Source organism: Oncorhynchus gorbuscha, linkage group LG26, assembly GCF_021184085.1.
Source record: "Oncorhynchus gorbuscha isolate QuinsamMale2020 ecotype Even-year linkage group LG26, OgorEven_v1.0, whole genome shotgun sequence".
NCBI lineage: Eukaryota > Metazoa > Chordata > Actinopteri > Salmoniformes > Salmonidae > Oncorhynchus > Oncorhynchus gorbuscha.
This window is the reverse complement of record NC_060198.1, coordinates 31,648,136-31,674,588: the sequence shown is the minus strand read 5'-3', so window position 1 is coordinate 31,674,588 and position 26,453 is coordinate 31,648,136. Positions and strand designations below refer to the sequence as shown.

Below are 26,453 nucleotides of genomic sequence, written 5' to 3'. Positions count from 1 at the left end.
GTCGTCAGGGTTTTCATACTTCTTGGTTTAGCAAAGCAGAGCTGTTGTGAAAGGAAGTTGCCAAGGAAGTGAGTTTGTATTTTATACTGGACCTCCCGCCCCTACCTACAGTCAACCAATCATGTCAATGAGGAGCTATATTGTGAGTCAAGAGAGAAGAAAATAATTAATAAAATAATAAAATAATAAAAAGAGAGAAGAAAATAGAGCGGTCCCGCGAGTGCACAGGCCAGTCAAGAGCGCAAATTAAATTTGAGAGCTAGCAAGTGTGACTTTAAGCGAGCAGAACCTCATCGTTGATCAAAAAGAAACATTTCTTAAACAGTACATATAGAACTGTGAGCAAACGTGATTCAAACGTGTAAAAAAAGTATTTGAGCGCATTAAATTGTCCAACAGCAATAGTCATTCGCTTTCAATTTCTCAAATTGCTCTCTCAAGTTTTGGCACCTTTAAGTTTGGATTCCAGGCTGGTTGGGGGTGCGGGTTTCCAGGCGGGTGCATGTCTATAAACCTTAAATTGGTCACTTTTACTGGAGTGATGGACGAACTAACACATTTCTGGCATTGGCCAGTCCAGTGTTGTGATTGGCTATTATGAACCGTCTGTTTTCCTGATAATTGGGCTACTTTGAAACGATGTCGCAGGTGAAAATGTATTGGTCGCGGGTGGCAGGTTTTTGGGCTACTTCTAAATTGCACAGCAGCCGCCATGGCATTTAATTAAAAAATGTATATATTTCACTGTGACCTGCTGCTGACTATCAGGCAGTGAACAGGCTGTTACTGAGTGTGTGAGTGAGTGAGTGAGTGAGTGGTGAGTGAGTGAGTGAGTGAGTGAGTGAGTGTGTGAGTGAGTGAGTGAGTGAGTGAGTGAGTGAGTGAATGAATGAATGGTGGTGGAGTCGAGGAGGGACAAATGGGTGTGCGTGCGTTGAGAGCACTTGGTTGAGAGAGTGCTGCACGGAGACAGAGTAGCAACTTTTTAGTAGTTGTAGGTAACTGCGTTATACTGAACGCAACATGGCATAATGCAATCATTTCAAAGATTTTACTGAGTTCATATAAGGAAATCAGTCAATTGAAATAAATGCATTATGCCATAATCTATGGATTTCACATGACTTGACACAGGTGCACCAATGGATGGGCCCACCTACTTGGCAGTCAGGCCCACCGACTGGGGAGCCAGGCCTAGCCAATCAGAATGCGTTTTCCACACAAAAGGGCTTTATTTCAGAAATACTCCTCAGCACCCCCCTCCACCCCCACTCAGACGATCACAGGTGAAGAAGACATATGTCTGGAATGGCATGGTTATGTAACCACGTGACTTTAGTCGTCCCCTAGCCTACCCGGGCTCGAACCAGGGACCCTCTGCAGACAACAGTCACCCACGAAGCATCGGTTCCCATCGCTCCACAAAAGCCGCGGCCCTTGCAAGGGGAACCACTACTTCAAGGTCTCAGAGTGAGTGACGTCACCGATTGAAACGCTATTATGGCGCACCACCGCTTACTAGCTAGCCATTTCACATCGGTTACAGTTACACATGGTCTGCTGTTGTGAGACCGGTTGGATGTACTGCCAAATTCTATAAAACGATGTTGGAGGCAGTTTATGGTAGAGAAATTAACATTCAGGTCTCTGACAACATCTCTGGTGGACATTCCTGTTGTCATCGTGCAAATTGCATGCTCCCTCAAAACATGAGACATCTGTGGCATTGTGTTGTGTGACAAAACTGCACATTTTAAAGTGGCCTTTTATTGTCCCCCAGCACAAGGTGCACCTGTGTAATGATCATGCTGTTTAATCAGCTTCTTGATATGCCACACCTGTCAGGTGGATGTATTATCTTGGCAAATGAGAAATGCTCACTAACAGGGAAATAAACAAAATTGTGCACAATATCTGAGAGAAATACATTTTTGGGGGCAAATGGATCATTTCTGGGATTTTGTCATTTCAGCTCCTGAAACATAGGACCAACACTTTACATGTTGCGTTTATATTTGTGTTCAGTGTAGATGGTCATTATTGAGACACGCTAGAACTGATATAATGGCAACAAAGAAATGGAAAACGACTTTAGGCGCACTAGAGCTCTTTAGATAATTTCGCTCAGATTATTAAAAGTAAACTGGATTCTAATGTCGATTTTTATTATGGATAACAGTATCAAGCAAAGGGTTTCACTCATGCTGGGCGGCAGGTAGCCTAGTGCGTTGGGCCAATAACTGAAAGGTTGCTAGATCGAATCCCTGAGCTGACAATGTAAAAATCTGTCGTTCTGCCCCTGAACAAGGCAGTTAAACCACTGTTCCCTGGTAGGCTGTCATTGTAAATAAGAATTTGTTCTTAACTGACTGTTGGACTGTTAGAGCTAGGAACACAAGCAATTCGCTACTTCTGCTAAATATGTGTTTGTGACCGATTTGATTTGATGTTTAATTTGGGTCTCTAGGTGATAACGTTTAAGAGCCCCTGCTCTATGCTTTCCAGTTGTATTAGCCTCACATGATCATGCTGGCTCGCGAGGCTACAGTACAGTTGCAAACGCTACTGAAAAATAACAGTGATGATATTAACTGGTAAAATGCGAGTTTTTACAACAGGGTATTTGTTTTAGAATCGACCGAATCACTGTAATCTCCCACCCCACTAGCGGAACTATTTTTACAGTCTACATCACATATCAGTGTAACACACAACATTGGCAGGCAGCTCTGAGCTGGAGTAGAGAAACAACACATCTAGCAGATATCGGAATTATATAAGTATTAAAATATATTGTCACCAGTATATTACCGAATGTTGTTAAGTAGTTAATCAATGTAGCTGCGATAGGTAACATTAACCCTCAACATTTCTTAGCTGGCACAAGCCAGTTAGCTCGGAGCTAGCTTTATTTGATAATTATTGGAAAGTCTGGCAAGTGGTAGCTAGGTTTCTTATAGCCATGTAGCTAGCAAACGGTTTGTCAATTGATATTTAACATTACAGTAGCTAACTCGACGTTAAAATATGTACATTCATTCAACATTTCATTTACAAGGCGAGCGAAAATCTATGTATAAACAGTCTGAAAATAGCTTCTTCAAATGTGGTGAAAAGACAAGCCCTATCAGTGTAATTTTGGTTACTTCGGGTAGCCGAGGGAACAAATTGCTCTTTAGGTACCCATTTCAACGGGTTGCAGATTGCACATCATCACTCACGAGTAAGTAGTCCTTACTGTGTGTGTGACGTTAGCTTGCTATGTGGTGTGATATCTAAAATTTGGTAAACAAATCTTCTAATCTGATGTCTTTGCCCAATAGCAAAACAGCGAAGTCCATATGCATTGAACACTACAGGAGATGTTCTTGAAGACCCAGATGAAGATTCAAGGTATTGGTCATCATATTATGTCACCTATATAATGTGTCCATGTTTAGGTCTATATCACGATGGGGAAATAAACAACATCCCTTTGAATGGGGACTGTTAGCTTTCGAAAACCCTCATCCATGTGTCGGATTTTCAGCCATTACATTCGCCCGCATTTGGCTCGGTGTAAACTACAATTCCGATGCTGTGTTTTAAGGTTTAAAAACGTCAATAATCATCGCTTTCGAAACGGTTTTCAAAACGTATGCTGATATGCCCCCTATCTCTCAAATAAAAAAATACACTAACTTTAGTAGTTTTACACAGATCCATACACTTTGTGTGCCCCCAGTTTTTGAACTACATTTCCTCCTCGGTTATCTTACACACAGGTGTGCGGAGCACGCTAGATAGCCAATTTGCACAGGTGGCGGCCAATGTCTTCCATCAACAAGCTCTGTAACATGGACATATGTCCGTGTGGGAAAACTAACCCAATAAAGGCGTGTAGTAACTTGAATAAAAAATAAAAAAGTATTTCTCACTGATAAGAGATACATTCCTTATGTTTTCAATATAGTACCTCAGGCAATGCTTGTTAATGTTTAAAGCAAGTGTTTGGGCGCTCAACAAAACTCCCCTAGTCAGAAGATACTATCATCATTATGTGCTAAAGTAGTTAGCATTTATGAATTGGGTAGGGGACTCTGTGACACTGCACCAGCGTGACAGGCTTCAGCATATTCATCATACGTTTTGTCAACCAGTCAAGTTTTGGATATGTTCATATCAGAACAAAATTAGTCAACATTTGATTAAAACAATTGTGGCATGTGTGTTGGCTAGGGTCCTATTGGCTCTGGATCACCCAAGATGGCTAGGGTTGTATTTGTGCCCTCTTGCAAATGTGTCTGTGATATTACAGCATTGGTTCATGGCAATACACCCCTTATCTGTTGTTTGGAATATGTGATTATGAAAGTCACTCTATATGTATGTCAAATAAATGGATAAGTTACATGAGCTTTTTAACCTTGTTACATAAGTGCCTTTTGTTTAACATGTGGGCTTTTAAAGTGTTTGCTTTTTAATTTTCAAGTGACATTCAGATAATAAGAAATGGCTGGCATGCAAAATAGTGGCCACTAGATAAAGATTTTTTAAAATTAAAATTTCAGTCACTCATTTTAATTTAAAAGGAAGAATTTAACAAAAATACAGATGCCTACAATTGATAGTTACTCAAATAAAAGCTACAGGCCTATTTACATCAAGTTTGGCCTACTCTTTACCTATTTCAACCCATCTATGATATTAACATGGTAATTACTCTAGTAACTTGTTGTTACTTAGTTATTGCTTTGTTGTTGCATTTTAATGGAGTTGAGTCCACTAACAAAAAAAACTAATGTTGACTACTATGTAATTACAAAGCAAATGATAAATGACTTTGTAATAACATGTTCATAACATTGTTACTGGGTTAATTATAGCATTTGTACTCTGGTACAAGAGCAATGCATCGTGAAGCGTTACAATATTTTCTGTAATCAAGTCTTTGGTACTAAAATGAGATCAATTTGCTTTAAAATATTTATTCAAGTCACTCTCAAGTGGTAATCTTGTTTAGCTTTGTTTGTGATGTCCTTCTGTTATGGACTCTGTTCAATTGTCTGCTGCATTTTTTTTCTTTTGTTTGCGTTTTCTTTTTTTTATGGCCCTATTCCCATTTCAGAGAACAAACTCCATTAACTGATCAACAGTTGGTAGCAGGGTAAGACCAAGTCATTCTAAAACCACCTTTCCTTTGTTTACAACACCCTTGTCTTTATTCACTCCTTCCTTCCTGTTTTGTCTTGCATGTGTACACACATATATATATATATATATATCCTGTATGTGTACACACATATATATTAATATTATATATTAATCTCTGAAATTCCTGTTGGTAAATCCTGCATTTCAATTAAGCCTTGTTAAGTGATTGCTCCAAAACCAGCGGACATAGATTCTTCAGTTCATTTAGCGTTGGAATCCACTTCATCTGATGATATTTGATTGTTGGGAAATCAATTCTGAATAGATAGACTTTTTCTACATGACTAAACCAAGCAGAGACATAATAACTTATTTCTCAGAACAAAAAAACATAATCATGATTAAGATTGGATTAGAATCTGTCCCTTTTCAGTTGTCTGGTGGAATAATACCACCTAATGATGTTGATATAATTTGTATTGGATGATGGGGCCAGCCTACAGCATGAGCTATGTAAACCAGCATGAGTCTGTCACCTCCCCTTTACAAAGCCCTCACCTTCTCTGCCAGAGGGGGCTTATTCACTGTCGTCTCTCCTCTCCAAGTACTATTTACACCAGCTCCTCTCAAACTGTGACCCATCAATCAGGTTGCAGGCTGATCCATGTGATTAACCTAACCCTCCTATCCATAGAAACACTATGGCTACCATTATAGGTTGATGGACTAAACAATAAAACAAAGACAATGAAACCGAATTAGATATAATTGGCACTTTCTCAGATATCTTGTTGCTCTCCTCCCTTCCTGCTCTACTCTCAGCTGGTTTACTTAGGTATTTTTCTCCTCTCTTTTTCCAATAAGGTTCTCTGACATCATCCTCGCCACTATCTTGGCCACCAAGTCTGATATGTGTGGGAAGAAGTTTGAGCTGAAGATAGACAATGTGCGTTTCGTTGGGCACCCCACCCTCCTCCAGCATCCTCACACCATTCAGGTAAGATACTTTTTTTGTGAATTTGTGATGGCCTGAGCATAAATACACATTCACCCGCAGAGATTCTCTGTCAGTCAGTCCAGCAGTACCATGAGATCTGAACAATGACTGTATATGAATGGATGGACAAAGCCATCAGTCACGTGACATTCATCCCTTTTGTGAAGACTCAATAGCACATTTGAAGCCAAGGAATTCAGTTAAAATGGCATCTCATGGATATATAACATGTACAGTTTGAGCTACTCCAGAAAGTGACGTTGCAGGCTAGCTCACTACTGCCCCCTCTCAATGAATATATCAAGTTGAAGGCCTACCGGGGTACTGCAGGCTTCCATTAGTCATTTAGTAGATGCTCTTCTGCAGAGCGATTTACAGGAGCAGCTAGGGTTAAGTGCATTGCTCAAAGGCACATTGACAGATTTTTTACCTAGTTGGCTCGGGGATTGGAACCAGCGACCTTTTGGTTTTAAAATAATCAGTTCAACGACATACATCTGGTGTAATATAATTAATTATTGGTACCATGCTTGTCTTAGAATATTTTCATTTATTCACACGAAGATTGACCACGAAGATTGACATTTTCCCAATTGCGGTCGGCTTTGGCTTCATTGAGAGGGGGCAGTTCTTCTCTCTATCTGAAACAGCAATTCTCCTTTGACTTCTAATTCCACTCTGAGACTGTGAATTCAGGTCACTCGCTCCATCTAGTGGAAGAAGTGCCTTACATCTGTGTTTCACAATCATTATTTGACATTTCACAGAAGTAAGATAGAATGGTTGAATATAAGGGGTGGGGGTGGAGAAATCATTTGGAGTGAAATTCTAGACAAATATTGAAATGGTTTGTAACGTAATTAAAATGTGTCTAACCTAAGTAGGTTGATGATAGGTACTATTTCATTCACTGGACTACATGTAGCCTGTTAGAGGGTTGAAATGAGTGTCCTGATTAATCCGATAACAAATTAATCAACTAGTGCAGTGAATCATTTGCTTTCCATAAAGACATGTATTTAATCCATGTGATTTGTATGCTGTTGACTGTATCCAAATGGCAATTTCTCATCAGTGTGATCCCCTAATAACTGAGCCTGAGCTGTATGTTAGAATCTTTACAAAATGGCCCTTTTCAGAAATTATACCAACAATTCATGAGCTATCGCTCTCATAGAATGTTATTTCAAGGCTTAATTGAATACCTACTGTAATAAACCAAGCTTTAAAGAGTGCAATTATATATTTATGTATTTTTGTAAATAAGATGTTGAAAATACCAGTATAAAAGGCACAAATAAAAGGAGCCATTTAAAGCTGTTTATTCTTGTCTAGAGAGCTTTGTCACAGGACTAACATGAATGTTTTCACTGTGTTGTTTATACATTTCAATACATACAATAGCAAGTATTATGATTTAAATAGTGATGTGCAAAGCCATTGATCATAGAATGATTTAGAACATCTTATATTTATTATCTTATTTCTTTCTGTCCAGGTGTCCAAGACAGACCCCTCACCTAAGAGGGAGATGCCCACCATGATCCTGTTCAGTGTTGTGTTTGCTCTGAGGGTAAGAACGTAATTCTTATTTTATTTTCCATAAATAGCTTTTTCTTTCCTCTTGAATATAATTACTGTCATGTCAATAATATTCATCTTAATTTGATGAATAAGTGCTAATACTCAGGTTTGGATTAGCTAAATGTTTTCCACTTTATGTGCTTATTTTACAAACACCACATTCATTGGTGATAAATACATTTTGTCTAATAAAATCAAATAAATTGGCTAGTAATTTGGGTGGGTGAGGCCAGGTCAGGGAGAGTGCTTTCCCAGAAAGGGATGGGTCTCTTGGGGTGATAACATTCCAGCATGGGGTCTATCTGTGTTGGAAAGGAGGGTGAGAGCTGGGCGGGGGCAGTGGGCTCTGTTTAATCACTCTACTCAGCATGGCACTACCCTCCCCTGGGCATGACTCAGCCTGGCAGACTGCTGATTCACTGGAGGCTGCCTAGCCCTGCACAGCTGAGACTGGGCGGAATGTGCACAGTCATGTTCTAACCTCATATCTGCACAGCAACCCACCCAGCCTGTCACTCACTGGCATTTTCCACAGCTCTGCGCCTAACATGACAATGCAGAAAATTATGTCCTGTACTTTTGACTGGTTTGTTTTTTATTTTGAAATATGAGTAATTTGTTTAATTACGCTATTGATTCATATTTTTATATTCATATAAGTAATGTCACTCAATGTCGGTTCACCCAAAATTATTTAACAGCAATAAATAAAATTTCACATGAATGTATTGATAAAATATCAGATATAATTTTTTTTATAGTATGCACATTTTTTAAATGAGCAGTTTGGAACTAGGGCCATTTTACCACTCACATTTTTTAAATGAGCAGTTTGGAACTAGGGCCATTTTACCACTCACATTTTTTAAATGAGCAGTTTGGAACTAGGGCCATTTTACCACTCACATTTTTTAAATGAGCAGTTTGGAACTAGGGCCATTTTACCACTCACATGTTTTAAATTAGCAGTTTGGAACTAGGGCCATTTTACCACTCACATTTTTTAAATGAGCAGTTTGGAACTAGGGCCATTTTACCACTCACATTTTTTAAATGAGCAGTTTGGAACTAGGGCCATTTTACCACTCAAATTAGCATTTTTTTTAATTTTTTAAATGAGCAGTTTGGAACTAGGGCCATTTTACCACTCACATTTTTTAAATGAGCAGTTTGGAACTAGGGCCATTTTACCACTCACATTTTTTAAATGAGCAGTTTGAACAGTTTGGAACATTTTTTAAATGAGCAGTTTGGAACTAGGGCCATTTTACCACTCACATTTTTAAATTAGCAGTTTGGAACTAGGGCCATTTTAAATTTTTTAAATGAGCAGTTTGGAACTAGGGCCATTTTACCACTCACATTTTTTAAATGAGCAGTTTGGAACTAGGGCCATTTTACCACTCACATTTTTAAATGAAAACTAGATTTTACCACTCACATTTTTAAATTAGCAGTTTGGAACTAGGGCCATTTTACCACTCACATTTTTTAAATGAGCAGTTTGGAACTAGGGCCATTTTACCACTCATTTTTTGAAGTTTGGAACTAGGGCCATTTTACCACTCACATTTTTTAAATGAGCAGTTTGGAACTAGGGCCATTTTACCACTCACATTTTTAAATGAGCAGTTTGGAACTATTTTTTAAATGAGCAGTTTGGAACTAGGGCCATTTTACCACTCACATTTTTTAAATGAGCAGTTTGGAACTAGGGCCATTTTACCACTCACATGTTTTAAATTAGCAGTTTGGAACTAGGGCCATTTTACCACTCACATTTTTTAAATGAGCAGTTTGGAACTAGGGCCATTTTACCACTCACATTTTTTAAATTAGCAGTTTGGAACTAGGGCCATTTTCTAAATGAGCAGTTTGGAACTAGGGCCATTTTACCACAAACCTTTTTTAAATGAGCAGTTTGGAACTTAGGGCCATTTTACCACTCACATGTTTTAAATTAGCAGTTTGGAACTAGGGCCATTTTACCACTCACATTTTTTTATTAAGTTATTATTGAACTGACTTGCTGGACCATAGATTCCCTATTTGTTACAATTACAATGTAATAATTTAGTAGATGCTCACAATTTCAACCAATGTGTTATAACCATTACAGATTTATAATCATCTATAAACTAATAATAAAGTACTTTTTAGTAGTAAAAAATGTAAGGGATATTTCGATATTTCAGAGTCTCTGCGTGCAGTTTGAAGGAAGTTGTTAACTAGCTCAAGTGCAATTGCTAACTAGTGTTAGCGCAATGATTGGAAGTCTATAAACTTCTAGTAAGCATTGGCTCATGAAACAACCTTTCACTTCCTTCATACTGGACGCAGAGACATAAAAATGGTATCAACGAGTTCATCTGACTATAGGGAATTAGATAAATTGCCACAATCTCGAAGTATCACTTTAACCCAGTGTTGAAGTGTGATCAGTGTTCCAGTTGCTTTGCACCAGTGTCTCATAATGCCGTCTCTCTGTCCTGGCGCCTCTTACAGGCCAACGCCGACCCGTCCGTCATCAGCTGCATGCACAACCTGTCCCGGCGTATCGCCATCGCCCTGCAGCACGAGGAGTGCCGCTGCCAGTACCTCACCAGAGAGGCCAAGCTGATGCTGGCCGTGCAGGACGAGGTCACCAACATGACCGAGAGTGAGTCACATACTACATTACCCAAAACACACCACTCAGTGCTTGAGTCTAGTACCATAAAGTACCAGCCATTAAGTACCATATACAGTGCCTTGCGAAAGTATTCGGCCCCCTTGAACTTTGCGACCTTTTGCCACATTTCAGGCTTCAAACATAAAGATATAAAACTGTATTTTTTTGTGAAGAATCAACAACAAGTGGGACACAATCATGAAGTGGAACGACATTTATTGGATATTTCAAACTTTTTTAACAAATCAAAAACTGAAAAATTGGGCATGCAAAATTATTCAGCCCCTTTACATTCAGTGCAGCAAACTCTCTCCAGAAGTTCAGTGAGGATCTCTGAATGATCCAATGTTGACCTAAATGACTAATGATGATAAATACAATTCACCTGTGTGTAATCAAGTCTCTGTATAAATGCACCTGCACTGTGATAGTCTCAGAGGTCCGTTAAAAGCGCAGAGAGCATCATGAAGAACAAGGAACACACCAGGCAGGTCCGAGATACTGTTGTGAAGAAGTTTAAAGCCGGATTTGGATACAAAAAGATTTCCCAAGCTTTAAACATCCCAAGGAGCACTGTGCAAGCGATAATATTGAAATGGAAGGAGTATCAGACCACTGCAAATCTACCAAGACCTGGCCGTCCCTCTAAACTTTCAGCTCATACAAGGAGAAGACTGATCAGAGATGCAGCCAAGAGGCCCATGATCACTCTGGATGAACTGCAGAGATCTACACCTGAGGTGGGAGACGCTGTCCATAGGACAACAATCAGTCGTATATTGCACAAATCTGGCCTTTATGGAAGAGTGGCAAGAAGAAAGCCATTTCTTAAAGATATCCATAAAAAGTGTTGTTTAAAGTTTGCCACAAGCCACCTGGGAGACACACCAAACATGTGGAAGAAGGTGCTCTGGTCAGATGAAACCAAAATTGAACTTTTTGGCAACAATGCAAAACGTTCTGTTTGGCGTAAAAGCAACACAGCTCATCACCCTGAACACACCATCCATCCCCACTGTCAAACATGGTGGTGGCAGCGTCATGGTTTGGGCCTGCTTTTCTTCAGCAGGGACAGGGAAGATGGTTAAAATTGATGGGAAGATGGATGGAGCCAAATACAGGACCATTCTGGAAGAAAACCTGATGGAGTCTGCAAAAGACCTGAGACTGGGACGGAGATTTGTCTTCCAACAAGACAATGATCCAAAACATAAAGCAAAATCTACAATGGAATGGTTCAAAAATAAACATATTCAGGTGTTAGAATGGCCAAGTCAAAGTCCAGATCTGAATCCAATCGAGAATCTGTGGAAAGAACTGAAAACTGCTGTTCACAAATGCTCTCCAAACCACCCTTACTGAGCTCGAACTGTTTTGCAAGGAGGAATGGGAAAAAATTTAAGTTTCTCGATGTGCAAAACTGATAGAGACAGACCCCAAGCGACTTACAGCTGTAATCGCAGCAAAAGGTGGCGCTACAAAGTATTAACTTAAAGGGGGCTGAATAATTTTGCACGCCCAATTTTTCAGTTTTTGATTTGTTAAAAAAGTTTGAAATATCCAATAAATGTCATTCCACTTCATGATTGTGTCCCACTTGTTGTTGATTCTTCACAAAAAAATACAGTTTTATATCTTTGTTTGAAGCCTGAAATGTGGCAAAAGGTCGCAAAGTTCAAGGGGGCCGAATACTTTCGCAAGGCACTGTACCATGAAGTACCTACTTTACTCTGATAGCATTTTACAGAACAATGCATATATTTTCCTCTCCATATTGTCCCAAAGAAGATGGGGATGAGAGGTGTCTGTCAAAGTCTTCACGCGACATGAATTTACAATGTCATGGAGAGGTCAATGTATGTGACTTGATTTTCTGTGTTTTCATTCTTAGCTGATGGCAGCCCTCAGTCACCGTTCAGACAAATCCTTCCTAAATGCAAGCTTGCCAGGGACTTGAAGGAGGCATATGACAGGTTTGTAAAAACACCCTACAAAATGATATATTTGTGGATAGTTTCTTTGTTCTTACAGTGCAGGTGTAATAATAGAGTCGGTGTTGTGTTTCTAGCCTGTGTACAACCGGGGTGGTGAGGCTCCATATCAACAACTGGCTGGAGGTGAGCTTCTGTTTACCTCACAAGATCCACCGGGTAGGGGGCAACCACGTACTCCCAGAGGCTCTGGAGCGTAGCCTCAAGGCCATAAGGTGTGTATGTGTGTGAGTTTGTGAGCTACTGAACACTGTTTGAGACGTGTGGGTTACAAGATGTAACTGACGGCAGAACTTTGTAGGCTTTCATTGTATGTGGACATTAGGTTGATCAGATCTGTAATTATATATGTAATTATATACAGAGGCTGTGAGAGAGAACTCTTTGTGGTAACAGTTAGCTCTTGTGGCCTGCTTCTTTATGTGGAACTATTAACTGCATCTGGTGAGCAGCTCCACCAATAATTTCCTGTAGGCCACAGCGCCACCTAATGGTGTTCTTTATTTACTTCTTCTGCCTTTCACATGCTTATGTTTAGTCAGACCAATGTTAGTATCTTCATCTCAAATTACTACTACAATTTTGCCCTTAGTGAAACATGCATTGGAACTTAAATATAAGCCATAATGATAGCTATATATTATGAGTATTTTCCAAGAGAGAAAATGTTGTACATTTGTAGCAACAAAGGGGCGCTAAGTAGAATGTAACTAGTGATAATTAGTCATGAACATGGGCTCTGTGTTAAATGTATGTGTTGTTGTCCCCCAGGCCGTATCATGCTCTGCTGTTGCTGGACAGTGAGAAGGCTCTCCTGGCCCAGCTGCCTTTGGACTGCTCTCCTGCTCTGGTGCGCCTCATTAAGACCTGCTCTGCAGTCAAGAACCTGCAGCAGCTGGCACAGGATGCAGACCTGAACCTGCTACAGGTTGGTAGGAGCACCTTGCATCAGTACACACTAATACATGGGTATTTGATCGGGTTCAAATACATGGGTATTTCATTGTTTATTATTTTAATACTTTTTTTCTGTGTATTTGAGTATTTTCAAATAATGTGGCTGAATAAAACACTTCTATTGGAAGTATGTAAATGTATTTCAAATAATTTCCTATAAATAGCCTACTATTTGAAAGCATTTTCAAATACTAATTTCAAACACTTTTTTAAGATGCCCAGATTTAATGCATAGGAGTGTATTTGCGTCAGTGTATTTCCAAATAAGTTCCAATATTCAACTACTTGTCTTTAAAAATAAAATATAAATACTTACTTCCAAATGTATTTGAAAGCAATTGAAATACCCTGAATAGTATTTGAAGCCAGGTTTAGTTGACATCGGCCCACTTTTGAACATATTTGATTGTAAGTTGCTGAACACTAACATGCTGCAATATAAAGAATTGTCGATATAAAGAATAGCAAGTCATTACAAATTGTCCTCAATGTCACATCATATTGTTGGTGTCATAATGTTGCTGTTCTCATACTGCCATCTAGTGGGGTAAATTATGAATCTTCTTTCTCTTCAGTAATATTTCATTTCTATACAGACAGGTTCTGTCCATGCCCAATAATGCATTTTCACAGTTACATTTTTGTTTCTGTTCGTTGTGTGTGCAGATCTTCCAGATTGCTGCTCACCTGGTGTACTGGGGAAAAGCCATCATAGTGTACCCTCTGTGTGAGAACAATGTCTACATGCTGTCCCCACATGCCAACATCAGCCTGTGAGTATCTGTGTGTGTGTGAGTGTTTGAACAGCCTCGTGCTCCCTTTCTCTCCTTCTCTCATTCCTGCCATGCCTCATTAACAGGGTGTGTGCTGAGAGGTGGCTAAACTAATGAACCAGACACTGTAATCTGTACATCCATTTTATACCAACATAACAAGCTGTCATCATGAGCATCAGGGTGCTAATTTTGAATTATGACCTAACGATTGGATGGCGAATCTATAACAAAATGTGACGTCATATCATGTTAACCCATTATTTTTGTTGATTGAATTAGATTTTATTTTGGCCACTCATGGTTTGTCTGTGTTTCGTACTGTAGACTGAAAGGATTCTCTCCAGCTTGAACATTTGTAACGGGCACAATATGAATATGAAGAAGTAAGAAATCACCATCTCCTTCTTCTTGCATAGGTACTCTCCATTGGCTGAGGCGTTTGGCCAGCAGTTCCCAGGTTATGACCTGCCTTCCATGCTGGCCAAGTTCTCCCTGCCGCTCTCACTGTCTGAGTTCAGGAACCCACTGGATGCGTCTGTGCAGGAGGTAGGTCTATTAGGAAATACACAAGCTCATTTTGACTAAAAGATAGCTTCCAGAAAGCTACTCGGCATATCATCGATACCTTAGAAATGCTGATGTCTGAAGCAGAAAGAGCGTCTGGGCTCTCTCCCAGACCCATCCTGGTTTGTCCGAGCTCTCTAAGCGAAGATGATAAATTATAAAAGACATCACATCAACTCCATCCTTCTCAACATCTATTTTTCATGAGAACAGGACCAGAACACGCAGCTATTTCTTGGCTCTATTTTGGGCCAGGTTGGAACCTGTCTGTCTGAAAGAGATGAGCCCAGTTACAGGGTGACGCTTCTTCCAGTTCCACTTGTTCAGTTATTTTCTTTGAGTGGTGCCTCTAACCCAGTGTGTCCCTTCTCCTTTCCCCTCCACCTCTGGCCAGGCCCAGCTGATCCAGATGGTGGTGTGGATGCTCCAGCGGCGCCTGCTGATCCAGCTCCATACCTTTGTGTGTCTGCTGGTCCCCCCCAGTGAGGAGGAGCCGGGTCTGCTGCGGGACGAGGAGCTCCCCCTGGTGGCCCGGGTGGGGGGACGCAGCCTCAGCACGCCCAGCGCACTCAGCTTCGGATCTCCAAGTATGTGAACTTCCCCTTCAACCAGCTGTCTTGCACTCTGGGGGTGAAGTGTTGATGAAGTACGCTCTGTTTTTATGTACTACAGTACCTGGTTAACCTGTTCAATTCCTGTTCAAAAGGGTTACCTGCTACAGTTGTGCCTCTAGTCAGCTAATCATTAACCCCTGTCTGTCATTCCTTCTCCTCAATCAATGTCTCTCTCTCTGTCTCTCTGTCTCTGTCTCTCTGTAGCCAGCAGTGATGACATGACCCTGACCAGTCCCAGTATGGATAACTCCAGTGCAGAACTGCTTCCTGGTGGAGACTCTCCACTAAACAGGAGGATGACCGAGACGTTACTGGCCAGCCTGACAGAGCACGAGCGCCAGGTCATCCTCAATATCCCAGCTGCACAAAGTCCTGAAGACCTGCGCATGTTTGTCAGGTACAGTATGTCCCCTGCGCTTTACTAGTTGGCACCAAGGTGAGCTACTGTATTTTTAGTGGCGTAATGGCGCCCTCTATTGTGTAACAGCCAGTATGACAGGTGGGCGGGTTCATATTTGAAGGACTGGGGCAGGAGGCCCTTGTGACTAGTATATCTTCAGAACAAACATACATCTGTCAGCTTGGTCTTGTGGGGAATTAAAGGATTTTTGTTCAAGGCTTTGAAAACAAATAAAAAAATTCACATCCCATCTTCATGTAAGAATATATGGGAAAAAGAATGTTATTTTTCAGTTGTGTAACAATTGCCGAGTTGCAGAAGTGAGAAAAAGCTTGAAGGAAAATGCCAAAGCCCTAAGCAGTGAATCAATAGTGTGACTGCATAGTGTGCAGGATGCACTAATGTGATTACTGGCTCTAACAAGTGCTGCTTCATGCTAGATTTACTTAGCTAATGATTTGGAGAAGAATTAGCTTTAGTCTCATTTCTCTGCCTGTTGTGTGATGTTCCTTCCTTCTTTCCAGGCTGCTGCACTACTTCCGAGGGCACCATCACCTGGAGGAGATCATGTATAATGAAAACATGAGGCGATCTCAGCTGAAGACCCTCTTTGACAAATTCAGAAGTGTTCTGGTGGTCACCAACCATGAGGACCCTGTCATCTCCCTCTTCCAGTCTCCTCTGGAGTAGAGGTCTGTCATCTCCCTCTTCCAGTCTCCTCTGGAGTAGAGGTCTGTCATCTCCCTCTTCCACTCTCCTCTGGAGTAGAGGTCTGTCATCTCCCTCTTCCACTCTCCTCTGGAGTAGAGGTCTGTCATCTCCCTCTTCCACTCTCCTCTGGAGTAGAGGTCTGTCATCTCCTTCTTCCACTCTCCTCTGGAGTAGAGGTCTGTCATCTCCCTCTTCCACTCTCCTCTGGAGTAGAGGTCTGTCATCTCCCTCTTCCACTCTCATCTGGAGTAGAGGTCTGTCATCTCCCTCTTCCACTCTCCTCTGGAGTAGAGGTCTGTCATCTCCTTCTTCCACTCTCCTCTGGAGTAGAGGTCTGTCATCTCCTTCTTCCACTCTCCTCTGGAGTAGAGGTCTGTCATCTCCCTCTTCCAGTCTCATCTGGAGTAGAGGTCTGTCATCTCCCTCTTCCAGTCTCCTCTGGAGTAGAGGTCTGTCATCTCCCTCTTCCAGTCTCCTCTGATTTAGAGGGTAGAGAGAGTGAACAGGTCTGTCATGAGGTGAAGGACCCTTTCTGAAATACCAGATGGACAGAATGATACGGACTGCTGCTGTACAAAGGCCTTATTATGGTGCTCATTGCTTCTAGCCAACTGTACTCTTATCAATGCTACCCAAAACAATAAGATTTCTAAAAGAATAACTGTCTGCTCTGCTTGGGGGACTGGGAGTGAATGTATGTAGCTTTTAGATGATTTAATTTGTCCCTTTCATGTTTTACGTTCAAAGCCTTGTTTTCAATACTACTGTACATGATTGAATAACAGTGTGTGAAGAGCTTTAGTGATACCTATAAATTGGGCAGTTTAAACACAGTACTCCACTTGAGCCTTTCCATTTGGGGGATTCCCAAAAGTGCTAAATCATCTCCAACAAACACAATGTATGAAAACAACCTTAATGCTCATTCCAGGCTGCAGGCAAGGCTGCCTCCCCCAGGAGTCTCAGTGGGAGGGAAAGAATGAAAAGATGCCAAACATCAGACATGCTGTTTCTGCTTTGAGAGAAGGAGCACGACGTTCCAAACATCTGCGAAGTCAATGATTACAAGAGAACTTTTCCAGCAAGGATGTTTATTAATGAGAATGACTGGAATGGAAATTCTAGTTGCTTTGATAGCAGGGAGGGGAGGCTAGATCAAATATTTTACAGATGTTTGGAATGTAGTTTAATCATTTGTAGCATACAAATATGGCATATTCCATATCTGTGGGATTTGTGTTTGGGCAACAATGTGTGTATCTAAGTAGACATAATTATATATTGAATCTGGATGATGACGATTTCCCCATAGTTAGACCAAATTACTGAAATAGCTTATAGCTGACATTTTTCACTTGCATTATGTCTGTAAAAACAGTAAGTATATACTCATCATGGTTTGATACAATTCCAAAAATATTCCCAGTTTCAATTCGGTCCTGTGTCACCATCACATACGTCCACTGAGGAGGACGCAAAGTCTGATATCACATTGTTGGCCAGTGAGTGAATCTGTGTGTCTGCCTGTTTGTTCACTACACTCACACAGTGGTGACCACGCAGATAGAAGCGCAGGGGTTTGGTGGCCCATTCCCCATGAGAGTCAATGCCGATCCGGCTTGCTGAGACCACCTCCCTGAGGCCTGGCTCTTGCGGTCCTATCTGGGTGTCTCTCTCCAGCCACACCTCTGGGTCTGAGGCAAGGTCTCCGGTCGAAGCAGCGCGGTATGTCCATGGCCTGGCACAGCTTTGAGGGACCATTGCATAGCTCTTTGTCCTTCAGGGGCCGGGCCTCCTCCCTCCGCCTGGCTGTCCGCAGCTGCTTCATCAGAGGCAGGCCATGTAGAGACTCCAGAGCCCGCAGAAGCACAGCAGCACCCTCCCCTAGAGAGAACACACACAGGGAACGATAGAGTGGAGCCATATTATCTCCTTCCTTTGCCCTTTCTCCAGTGTGAATGAATGGATAATAACATGGTGCAACATATAATATAACGTCTTCCATAATGAGAAACAGTTGAAAAAAAGAGAACTATGGCCTAATGAAAGTAACATGGGGGAGCCTGGGAGATGCAACACTACTTAGTCTCTAATGAGGTGATTTTCCTACAGATAAGGCCAACACACTGAACTTTTCTGTGTGTGGTTTTAATGGCAGTTTGGTTTATTACTGGTGGTTTGTTCCACTGCCTTCAGGGTAAGCCTGGCTGTTGTACTGTTTTGTTGTATGGTCTTACCTTGACTGGAAACATTTATACAGAGGTAGATGCTGTAGGTGGGGTACACATAGCTGGTGCCGGGTTTCATAAACATCGCTGTATTCCTCTCAGTACATTTTCCCCCAGCAGAGTGAGAGGCTTTGTCCTCTCCCAGGTAGGCCTCAGTCTCCACCACCATCTGCACTCCGACGCACCAATACCTTGCAGCACAAACAAGGGATGGCCTAAATAAAGACTTTCTTTCACGTGTGTCCTCAGTGGGTATGTCTTCAGTAGGAACTTGAGCTATTGTTGTCTCTGAAGAGAACTAGACTACATGTGTGGGGTCACAATAAGCCCTGCTGATGGTGTATGTGTGCCAATGGCTGTGCAACCGCTAGCTGGACTCCAATGTTGATACAGGAATACACAACACACATTTTAACCACCATGTTTAGCTAGATCATTCAACTCAAGAGGTGAACAAATGATTGTCTATGAACAATGACAAGCCACCAGGGTCTGACAATCTAGATGGAAAATGACTGATGATAATAGCAGACGATATTGCCACATCTTCAATTTAAGCCTACTGTAGAGCGTGTGCCCTCAGGCCTGGAGGGAAGCTAAAGTCATTCCGCTACCCAAGTACAGTAAAGCTCCTTTACTGGCTCAAATAGCCGACCATTCAGCCTGTTACCAACCCTTAGTAAACTTCTGGAAAAAATTGTGTTTGACCACACAATGCTATTTTACAGTAAACAAATTGACAACAGAATTTCAGCATGCTTATACGGAAGGACACTCAACAAGCACAACACTTACACAAATGACAGACGATTGGCTGAGAGAAATTGATGATAAAATGACTGTGGGGCCTGTCTTGTTAGACTTCAGTGCAGCTTTTGACATTATCGATCAAAGTCTGCTGCTGGAAAAACTTGTGTTATGGCTTTACACCCCCTGCTATAATGTGGATAAAGAGTTACTTGTCTTAATTGAGGCCTATAGAATATCATCCAGTTAGAATCAGGAATTCCCCAGGGTAACTGTTTATGCCCCTTGATGTTTGAAATTTTTACTAACGACATGCCACTGACTGAGTAAAGCCAGAGTTTCTATGTATGCGGATGACTCAACACTATACACGTCAGCTACTACAGCAACTGAAATGACTGCAACACTCAACCAAGAGCTGCAGTTAGTTTCAGAGTTGGTGGCAAGGAATAAATTAGCCCTAAATATTTCTAACACTAAAAGCATTGTATCTGGAACAAAACACTCACTAAACCCTAAACCTCAACCAAATCTTGTAATAAATAATGTGGAAATTGAGCAAGTTGAGATGACTAAACTGATTGGAGTAACAATAGATTGTAAAGTGTCATGGTCAGGTCATATTGATGCAGTAGTAGCTAAGATTGGGAGAAGTCTGTCTTTAATAAAGCGATGCTCTGCCTTCTTAACAAAACTATCAACAAGGCAGGTCCTACAGGCCCTAGTTTTGTCCTACCTTGACTACTGTTCAGTCTTGTGGTCAGGTGCCACAAAAAAGGACTTAGGAAAATTGCAATTGGCTCAGAACAGGACAGCACGGCTGTCCCTTGGATGTACAGTTGAAGTCGGAAGTTTACATACACTTAGATTGGAGTCATTAAAACTTGTTTTCAACCACTTCACAAATTTCTTAACAAACTATAGTTTTGGCAAGTCGGTTAGGACGTCTACTTTGCGCATGACACAAGCAATTTTTCCAACAATTGTTTACAGACCGATTATTTCACTGTATCACAATTAATAGTATGCAAGTATAAATGCCATGGGACCACGCAGCCATCATACCGCTCAGGAAGGAGACTCGTTCTGTCTCCTAGAAATGAGCGATTTGCGAAAAGTGCAAATCAATCCCAGAACAACAGCAAAGGACCTTATGAAGATGCTAGAGGAAACGGGTACAAAAGAATCAATATCCGCAGTAAAGCGAGTCCTATTTCGTTATAAGCTGAAAGGCCACTCAGCAAGGAAGAAGCCACTGCTCCAAAACCGCCATAAAAATGCCAGACAGTTTGCAACTGCACATGGGGACAAAGATTGTACTTTTTGGATAAATGTCCCCTGGTCTGATGAAACAAAAATTGAACTGTTTGGCCATAATGACCATCGTTATGTTTTGAGAAAAAGGGGGAAGCTTGCAAGCCGAAGAACACCATCCCAACCGTAAAGCATGGGGGTGACAGCATCATGTTGTGGGGGTGCTTTGCTGCAGGAGGGACTGGTGAACTTCACAAAATAGGTGGCATCATGAGAAAGGAAAATTATGTGGATATATTAAAGCAACATCTCAAGAAGTTAATGCTTGGTTGCAAATGGGTCTTCCAAATGGACAATGACCCCAAGCATAATTCCAAAGTTGTGGCAAAATGGCATATGAATGTGATAAAAGCTGAAATAAATAATTCTCTCTACTATTACTCTCTACTATTATTCTGACATTTCACATTCTTAAAATAAAGTGGTGATCCTAACTAACCTAAGACAGGTAGTTTTTACTAGGATTTATGTATTTGACTAAGGTGTATATAAACGTCTGACTTCAACTGTACACAGAGAGCTAATATTAATAATATGCATGTCAATCTCTCCTGGCTGAAAGTGGAGGAGAGATTGACTTCATCACTACCTTTATTTATGAGAGGTATTGACATGTTGAATGCACCGAGCTGTCTGTCTAAACTACTGGCACACAGCTCGGACACACATGCATACCCAAAGAGGTCTCTTCACAGTCCCCAAGCCCAGAACAGACTATGGGAGGCACACAGTACTACATAGACCATGACTACATGGAACTCTATTCCACATCAAGTAACTGACGCAAGCAGTAAAATTTGATTTTAAAAACAGATTAAAAAAACACCTTAAGGAACAGCGGGGACTGTGAAGCAACACAAACATTGGCACAGACACATGCATACACACACGCACACGATAATATACATACACATGGATTTAGTACTGTAGATATGTGGTAGTGGTGGAGTAGGGGCCTGAGGGCACACAGCATGTTGTAAAATCTGTGAATGTATTGCAATGTTTTAAAATGGTATAAACCGCCTTAAATTTATGCTGGACTCCAGGAAGAGTAATGGGATCCATAATAAATACAAATACAAAATCAACAGAGGCCATGAGAAGGCATTTAGTATAGATGGAGCTGGGGGGGGGGCAAAGTAGTATAAAATTAGGTTTCTACAAGATAAGTCATCTCCCATCAGTTGTTTAGATCTCAGTCAGCACCAACTACTCAGAGTCAGAGTTTCTTCCAGTGCTGTTGAAAGAAGTCCCCATTGAGGAGAGCAATTATTTCAGCATTGAGCAAAGGACTGTTCACAAACCACACAGTGTTCTGAGGCAGTGTGTGCTGGAAGTTTGGTGGAATGCATAATCACACCGGGGGGGAACCAAGCTTCTCTGACAATTAACAACCAGCCCGGAAGCCTTGCCACATGATAATGGCTTTCATACTTTTTATTACAGCCTTCCTGTAAACTGGTCCAGACATAACTTAATTAAATACAAACATGCACAGGATTCAGCCACTGGAGTGCTTAAAAAGAAGCAACATGGCTAAGATTATTAATAGTCACTCTGCATACACAAGCACTTCCTTGCTTTGAAATTTGCTGGTCGTTTGAATGCAAGCAGTGTTTCTGTTCAGGATTAAAATAGATGACCTTTCCAACTCTTAGTTGCAACAATAATCCTCAGAGGTGACTACAGATTGTTACACCAGGTAATAATTTTTTTGTTCCATGAAGTAATCCTACCATCGTGTCTATTTCAAGTCTTCTCTCATTGATCGAGACAGGTGTCTGCCCTTCATGACACGAGCACCTTGGGGTGGACACCCACCAGTCTCGATCAAGGAGAAAATACCAAATAGACAAGGTGGCGGCGTACAAATTGTTGGATTACTTCACGGAGCAAAAAAAGTTCAATCACATTATCTGGTGTAACAATCTGTAGCTTTATCAGAGGTAGACATTAGTCCACAAAGAGCCCCCTTCCCATCACAGGGGCTGCCCTAGTCATAGGCCTACCTACTGTGTTATAATCTGTATCTGATCAACGGCTATTCAACAGTGGTTTGGGTTAAAATTATGTTTGATTCTAGGGAACGTACTTTGCCCAGGAATGCTTTAGCCAAATTTATACAGGGCTGGTTGAAGAACTCTTCTCCAGGCCTTTGTGGTTCCCCCTCCTTGGAGAAGTACTGACTCTTCACTGTCCCTGGTCTGACATCATCAACATCACCGCTCTCATGGTCATGGACGGTAGACCTCACCTTCCTCAGTGACACGCCCCTTTTTACTTGGCCCTCGGGCTCAGGTACACCCCACCTTATCTCAGTTCACTGGTCACCATAGCAGCACCCACTCGTAGCACACACTCCAGCAGGTATATCTCACTGGTCACCCCCAAAGCCAATTCCTCCTTTGGGCATCTTTCCTTCCAGTTCTCTGCTGCCCATGACTGGAACGAATTGCAAAAATCTCTGAAGCTGGAGACTCACATCTCCCTCACTAGCTTTAAGCACCAGCTGTCAGAGCAGCTTACAGATCACTGCACCTGTACATAGCCCATCTGTAAACAGCACATCTATCTACCTACCTCATCCCCATACTGGTATTTATTTATTTTGCTCCTTTGCACCCCAGTATCTCTACCTGCACATTCATCTTCTGCCGATCTACCATTCCAGTGTTTAATTGCTAAATTGTAATTACTTCGCCACCATGGCCTATTTATTTCCTTAACTTACCTCATTTGCACTCACTGTATATAGACTTTTTGTTCTCTTTTGTTCTACTGTATTATTGACTATGTTTTGTTTATTCCATGTGTAACTCTGTGTTGTTGTATGTGTCGAATTGCTACGCTTTATCTTGGCCAGGTCGCAGTTGCAAATGAAAACTCGTTCTCAACTAGCCTACCTGGTTAAATAAAGGTGAAATAAAAAAAAACGGACACTTGTGTCCTCTTTCGCCCTGACATGCTACATTGCTTGATGTACCTGAGTGAGCTTGTAATCGAGTTAAAATAGCTACCTAGCCAGAGATACTTATAACTCTTTCATCTGTGACCTAGCTTGTTAAACTAGACATGTTTGTTTTGCCTATAAGGTTAAAGGCATTAGCTAGCTAGTCTTTTTGTTTTGTTGCAACGATGTAGGTTGGTTGAGGCACATTTATGTTAGCCAGAACATACAGGCCTATTCAGTATGCAACATCAATAATGTACGTTTCCTATGTATTAATCTGAAATTGGGTTTGCACCCACAAATGATTTGTTATAGGAAATATTTGTCAAAAGCCGGTTTGGTTTGCTAGTCGTAATCGCGTGTGATGCTGGGACTTCTGCTGAGTTGATAACTAAATGGGAAGGTGGTAATTGCCAGTTGTGAACTCGTAAAATCGAGTTGGGTGCATTCAACTTCTTGAGAAACGCCGATTGGCTTATGTCAACCATCGACAAAAAGTACAGCTATCATGCTCGCAAGCAAATTATAGTGTTAAAAAAACACATTAATAGATTACTTTCTATAAATACTATTTTGTTGTTGCATTTTACTGCCGAAAATGCTGTTATTGAGACCGTTTCCTTAATATGACGTCAGAGTTCAGCACGTGTGAGAAATCGGAGCTCGGAGATGGTACACGAGTTGGTAAACTCGTTGGAGGTTCGTTCATCTGGATTTTTACCAGTGTGGTAAATACCAGATGCCCACTTGGTTATAAACGCAGCATTTTCTTTTGACTCCTGTTAAAGGGACCACACACATCAGATGAACAAATTCAATCCAAAAATGTACTTAGAAAATGTGCTCTCTTATATAGAGAATTTAATTTATGTGAAGTAAATTATGTGATTGAATGGAGGGGGAAAATATGTTCTAATTTCCACTTCTTTTTCCCATTCTACTTCTTTATTTCCTTTTTGTTTCTCACATCAACTCACAAAAGAAAATCACTATTTAGGCTACCTTAGCTACATTAACAAGTGGTTGTGCAATTTTACATTGTAAATCTTTGCTTACAGGCACAGCAGATCATCGTCACTTACAGGGGACCTATAGGGGATGTTTCAAATTAGTGACTTAACTTTTGTGAAGGATGATTGTTGAGTTTCCCTTCACAATTTCTCTTTGTTCACAGTGAATACCTTCCAGCTGTGTTGCTTGGACTGCCAGCGAGACTCAAAGCAGGTGACTGGGGGGATGGATTCACAATGACATCAGATTGTGTCAGCTTCCTGTTATTGGCCATGTCTGAATGAGAATATGTCTGTTAGTTGATCCTGATAAGGTAATGGCCTTTGTCTGGTTACGTTCATAACATTCATAGTTATTGACCCATGCCAAAGTTATTTCAACTTTTTTTGTGGTTTTGCTGAACACATTCCATGGATTTCACTTCACATTGCACACGTTTAGAGCATCTGGATGGCTCCCTAGAGATGGCATTTCACTTTGCTACTCTCAATTTGTTTTTGTTTTGTATTATCTCAATCTAAACATTACAAAACATTAAGAAAAACCTCCTAATATTGAGTTGTACAATCTCAAAGGGGAATTTCGTACTGCATGTAGTAGACCTGGGTCCACTCTTTCCTCTTTCTGCCTTCTCATTTGACACAACTTCATTAGGAAAACAGTGCTGGTTTAATAAGCGGATATAAATAGTTCTGATGTCCTCGTGCCTGCCCGCCCGTGCCCAGGAAGAGGGCTGTCTGCACCAGGCAGCTTGGCCCCAGGCTGTGTTGACCAATGTGCCAGTCTGGCCGTCTATAACAGAATGTGACACGAGTGTGAACACAGCATGGCACACTGGGAATGAAGTACAGTACAGAAGTCTGTCCATTATCCTCGTGTTTAAAATGTTTTTGTGACACAACAGTTTAGGAGGCCTTTCAGAGGTAGTGATATGAAATGAGCTATTATTTTTGAATATGCTATGGTGCTTCATTGTCAGGCGGTACGGTCCGGTACGGCGTCCCAGCAGAATAAATAGTGGAGGTACACCATACTGCTACACCATGAGCCTATCACATAATTAAAACCAAATGTCAACAGAACTGTATGCTATTACACCCCTTTTTTATCACAGAAGTCAGAGGCATGAAAAACGAGGGAATGGACTTGAAAACGTGTGGTAGCCTATAGCCCACGCTCCAAAATGCGGTGTGGTTCGATGAGAACACGGACATTTTGGCAAGGCAGTGATGAGTGGGCGACACCGACACACGCACGGACAGCAGTGGAGGCATACATTCTGGCCTAATGACAATCACCAAAATATCATCACACTTTTTGGTCTTTTATGTAATATATGTCTCTTTCCTTTCACCACTGTTTGGAGGCTGGAAATATGTTGCAAGTGGATGAACGTGCGCTGGTAGCCTAGTAAAGGAGCCCTTTGAAGTGATGATTCGAAAATCAGATTAAAACACCATTTATGCCACAATAAAAGGTTTATACATTTGAAATGATTCATCTTTATGAATAGGCCCACAGAGATCCTATTGAATTAATAGGGATTCTATATGTAATTCTATGATTAGCTCCATAAAATGTTTGTTACAGGCCAATGAGTTCCAGTACTGGGAAGAAATTAATTCTACTTTCAGCCTACCTCCCACTTTCAGTATTACTCACTGAAAACTGCCTGCAATAACAACAATTCTAGAAAATAGAAACAGCAGATGATTTGAGAAAGATGTGGTGCTTCAGTATTATGATGCAGGGTCACTTTCCACTCCCGTTTTGGATTTCACATTCTTCTAGGACGTAACTTTGCA

General features: G+C 41.1%; 1 protein-coding gene and 1 pseudogene across 4 annotated transcripts; one reads left to right on the top strand and one right to left on the bottom strand.

Annotated features, from left to right (window-relative positions):
* The first annotated feature begins 2,714 nt into the window (after positions 1 to 2,714).
* Positions 2,715 to 16,552, top strand: LOC124015976 (GATOR complex protein NPRL3-like). Of its 4 annotated transcripts, XM_046331487.1 has the most exons (15): positions 2,715 to 3,223; positions 3,324 to 3,393; positions 5,108 to 5,146; positions 5,998 to 6,130; positions 7,629 to 7,703; positions 10,220 to 10,373; positions 12,277 to 12,358; positions 12,454 to 12,591; positions 13,148 to 13,304; positions 14,000 to 14,106; positions 14,526 to 14,655; positions 15,068 to 15,260; positions 15,492 to 15,684; positions 16,212 to 16,379; positions 16,417 to 16,530. In XM_046331487.1, the coding sequence occupies exons 1-14, from the start codon at positions 3,028 to 3,030 to the stop codon at positions 16,375 to 16,377; spliced, it is 1,833 nt and encodes a 610-aa protein (XP_046187443.1). In that variant the 5' UTR covers positions 2,715 to 3,027; the 3' UTR covers positions 16,378 to 16,379; positions 16,417 to 16,530. The 4 variants fall into 4 exon arrangements, 3 of the variants coding, with proteins under 3 accessions (XP_046187443.1, XP_046187442.1, XP_046187444.1); XM_046331486.1 differs by having other exon boundaries at positions 16,212 to 16,552; XR_006835270.1 differs by lacking the exons at positions 16,212 to 16,379; positions 16,417 to 16,530 and having other exon boundaries at positions 15,068 to 15,319; positions 15,492 to 15,624.
* A 995-nt stretch (positions 16,553 to 17,547) lies between these two features.
* Positions 17,548 to 18,795, bottom strand: LOC124015362 (annotated as a pseudogene).
* Between the last annotated feature and the right edge of the window lie 7,658 nt (positions 18,796 to 26,453).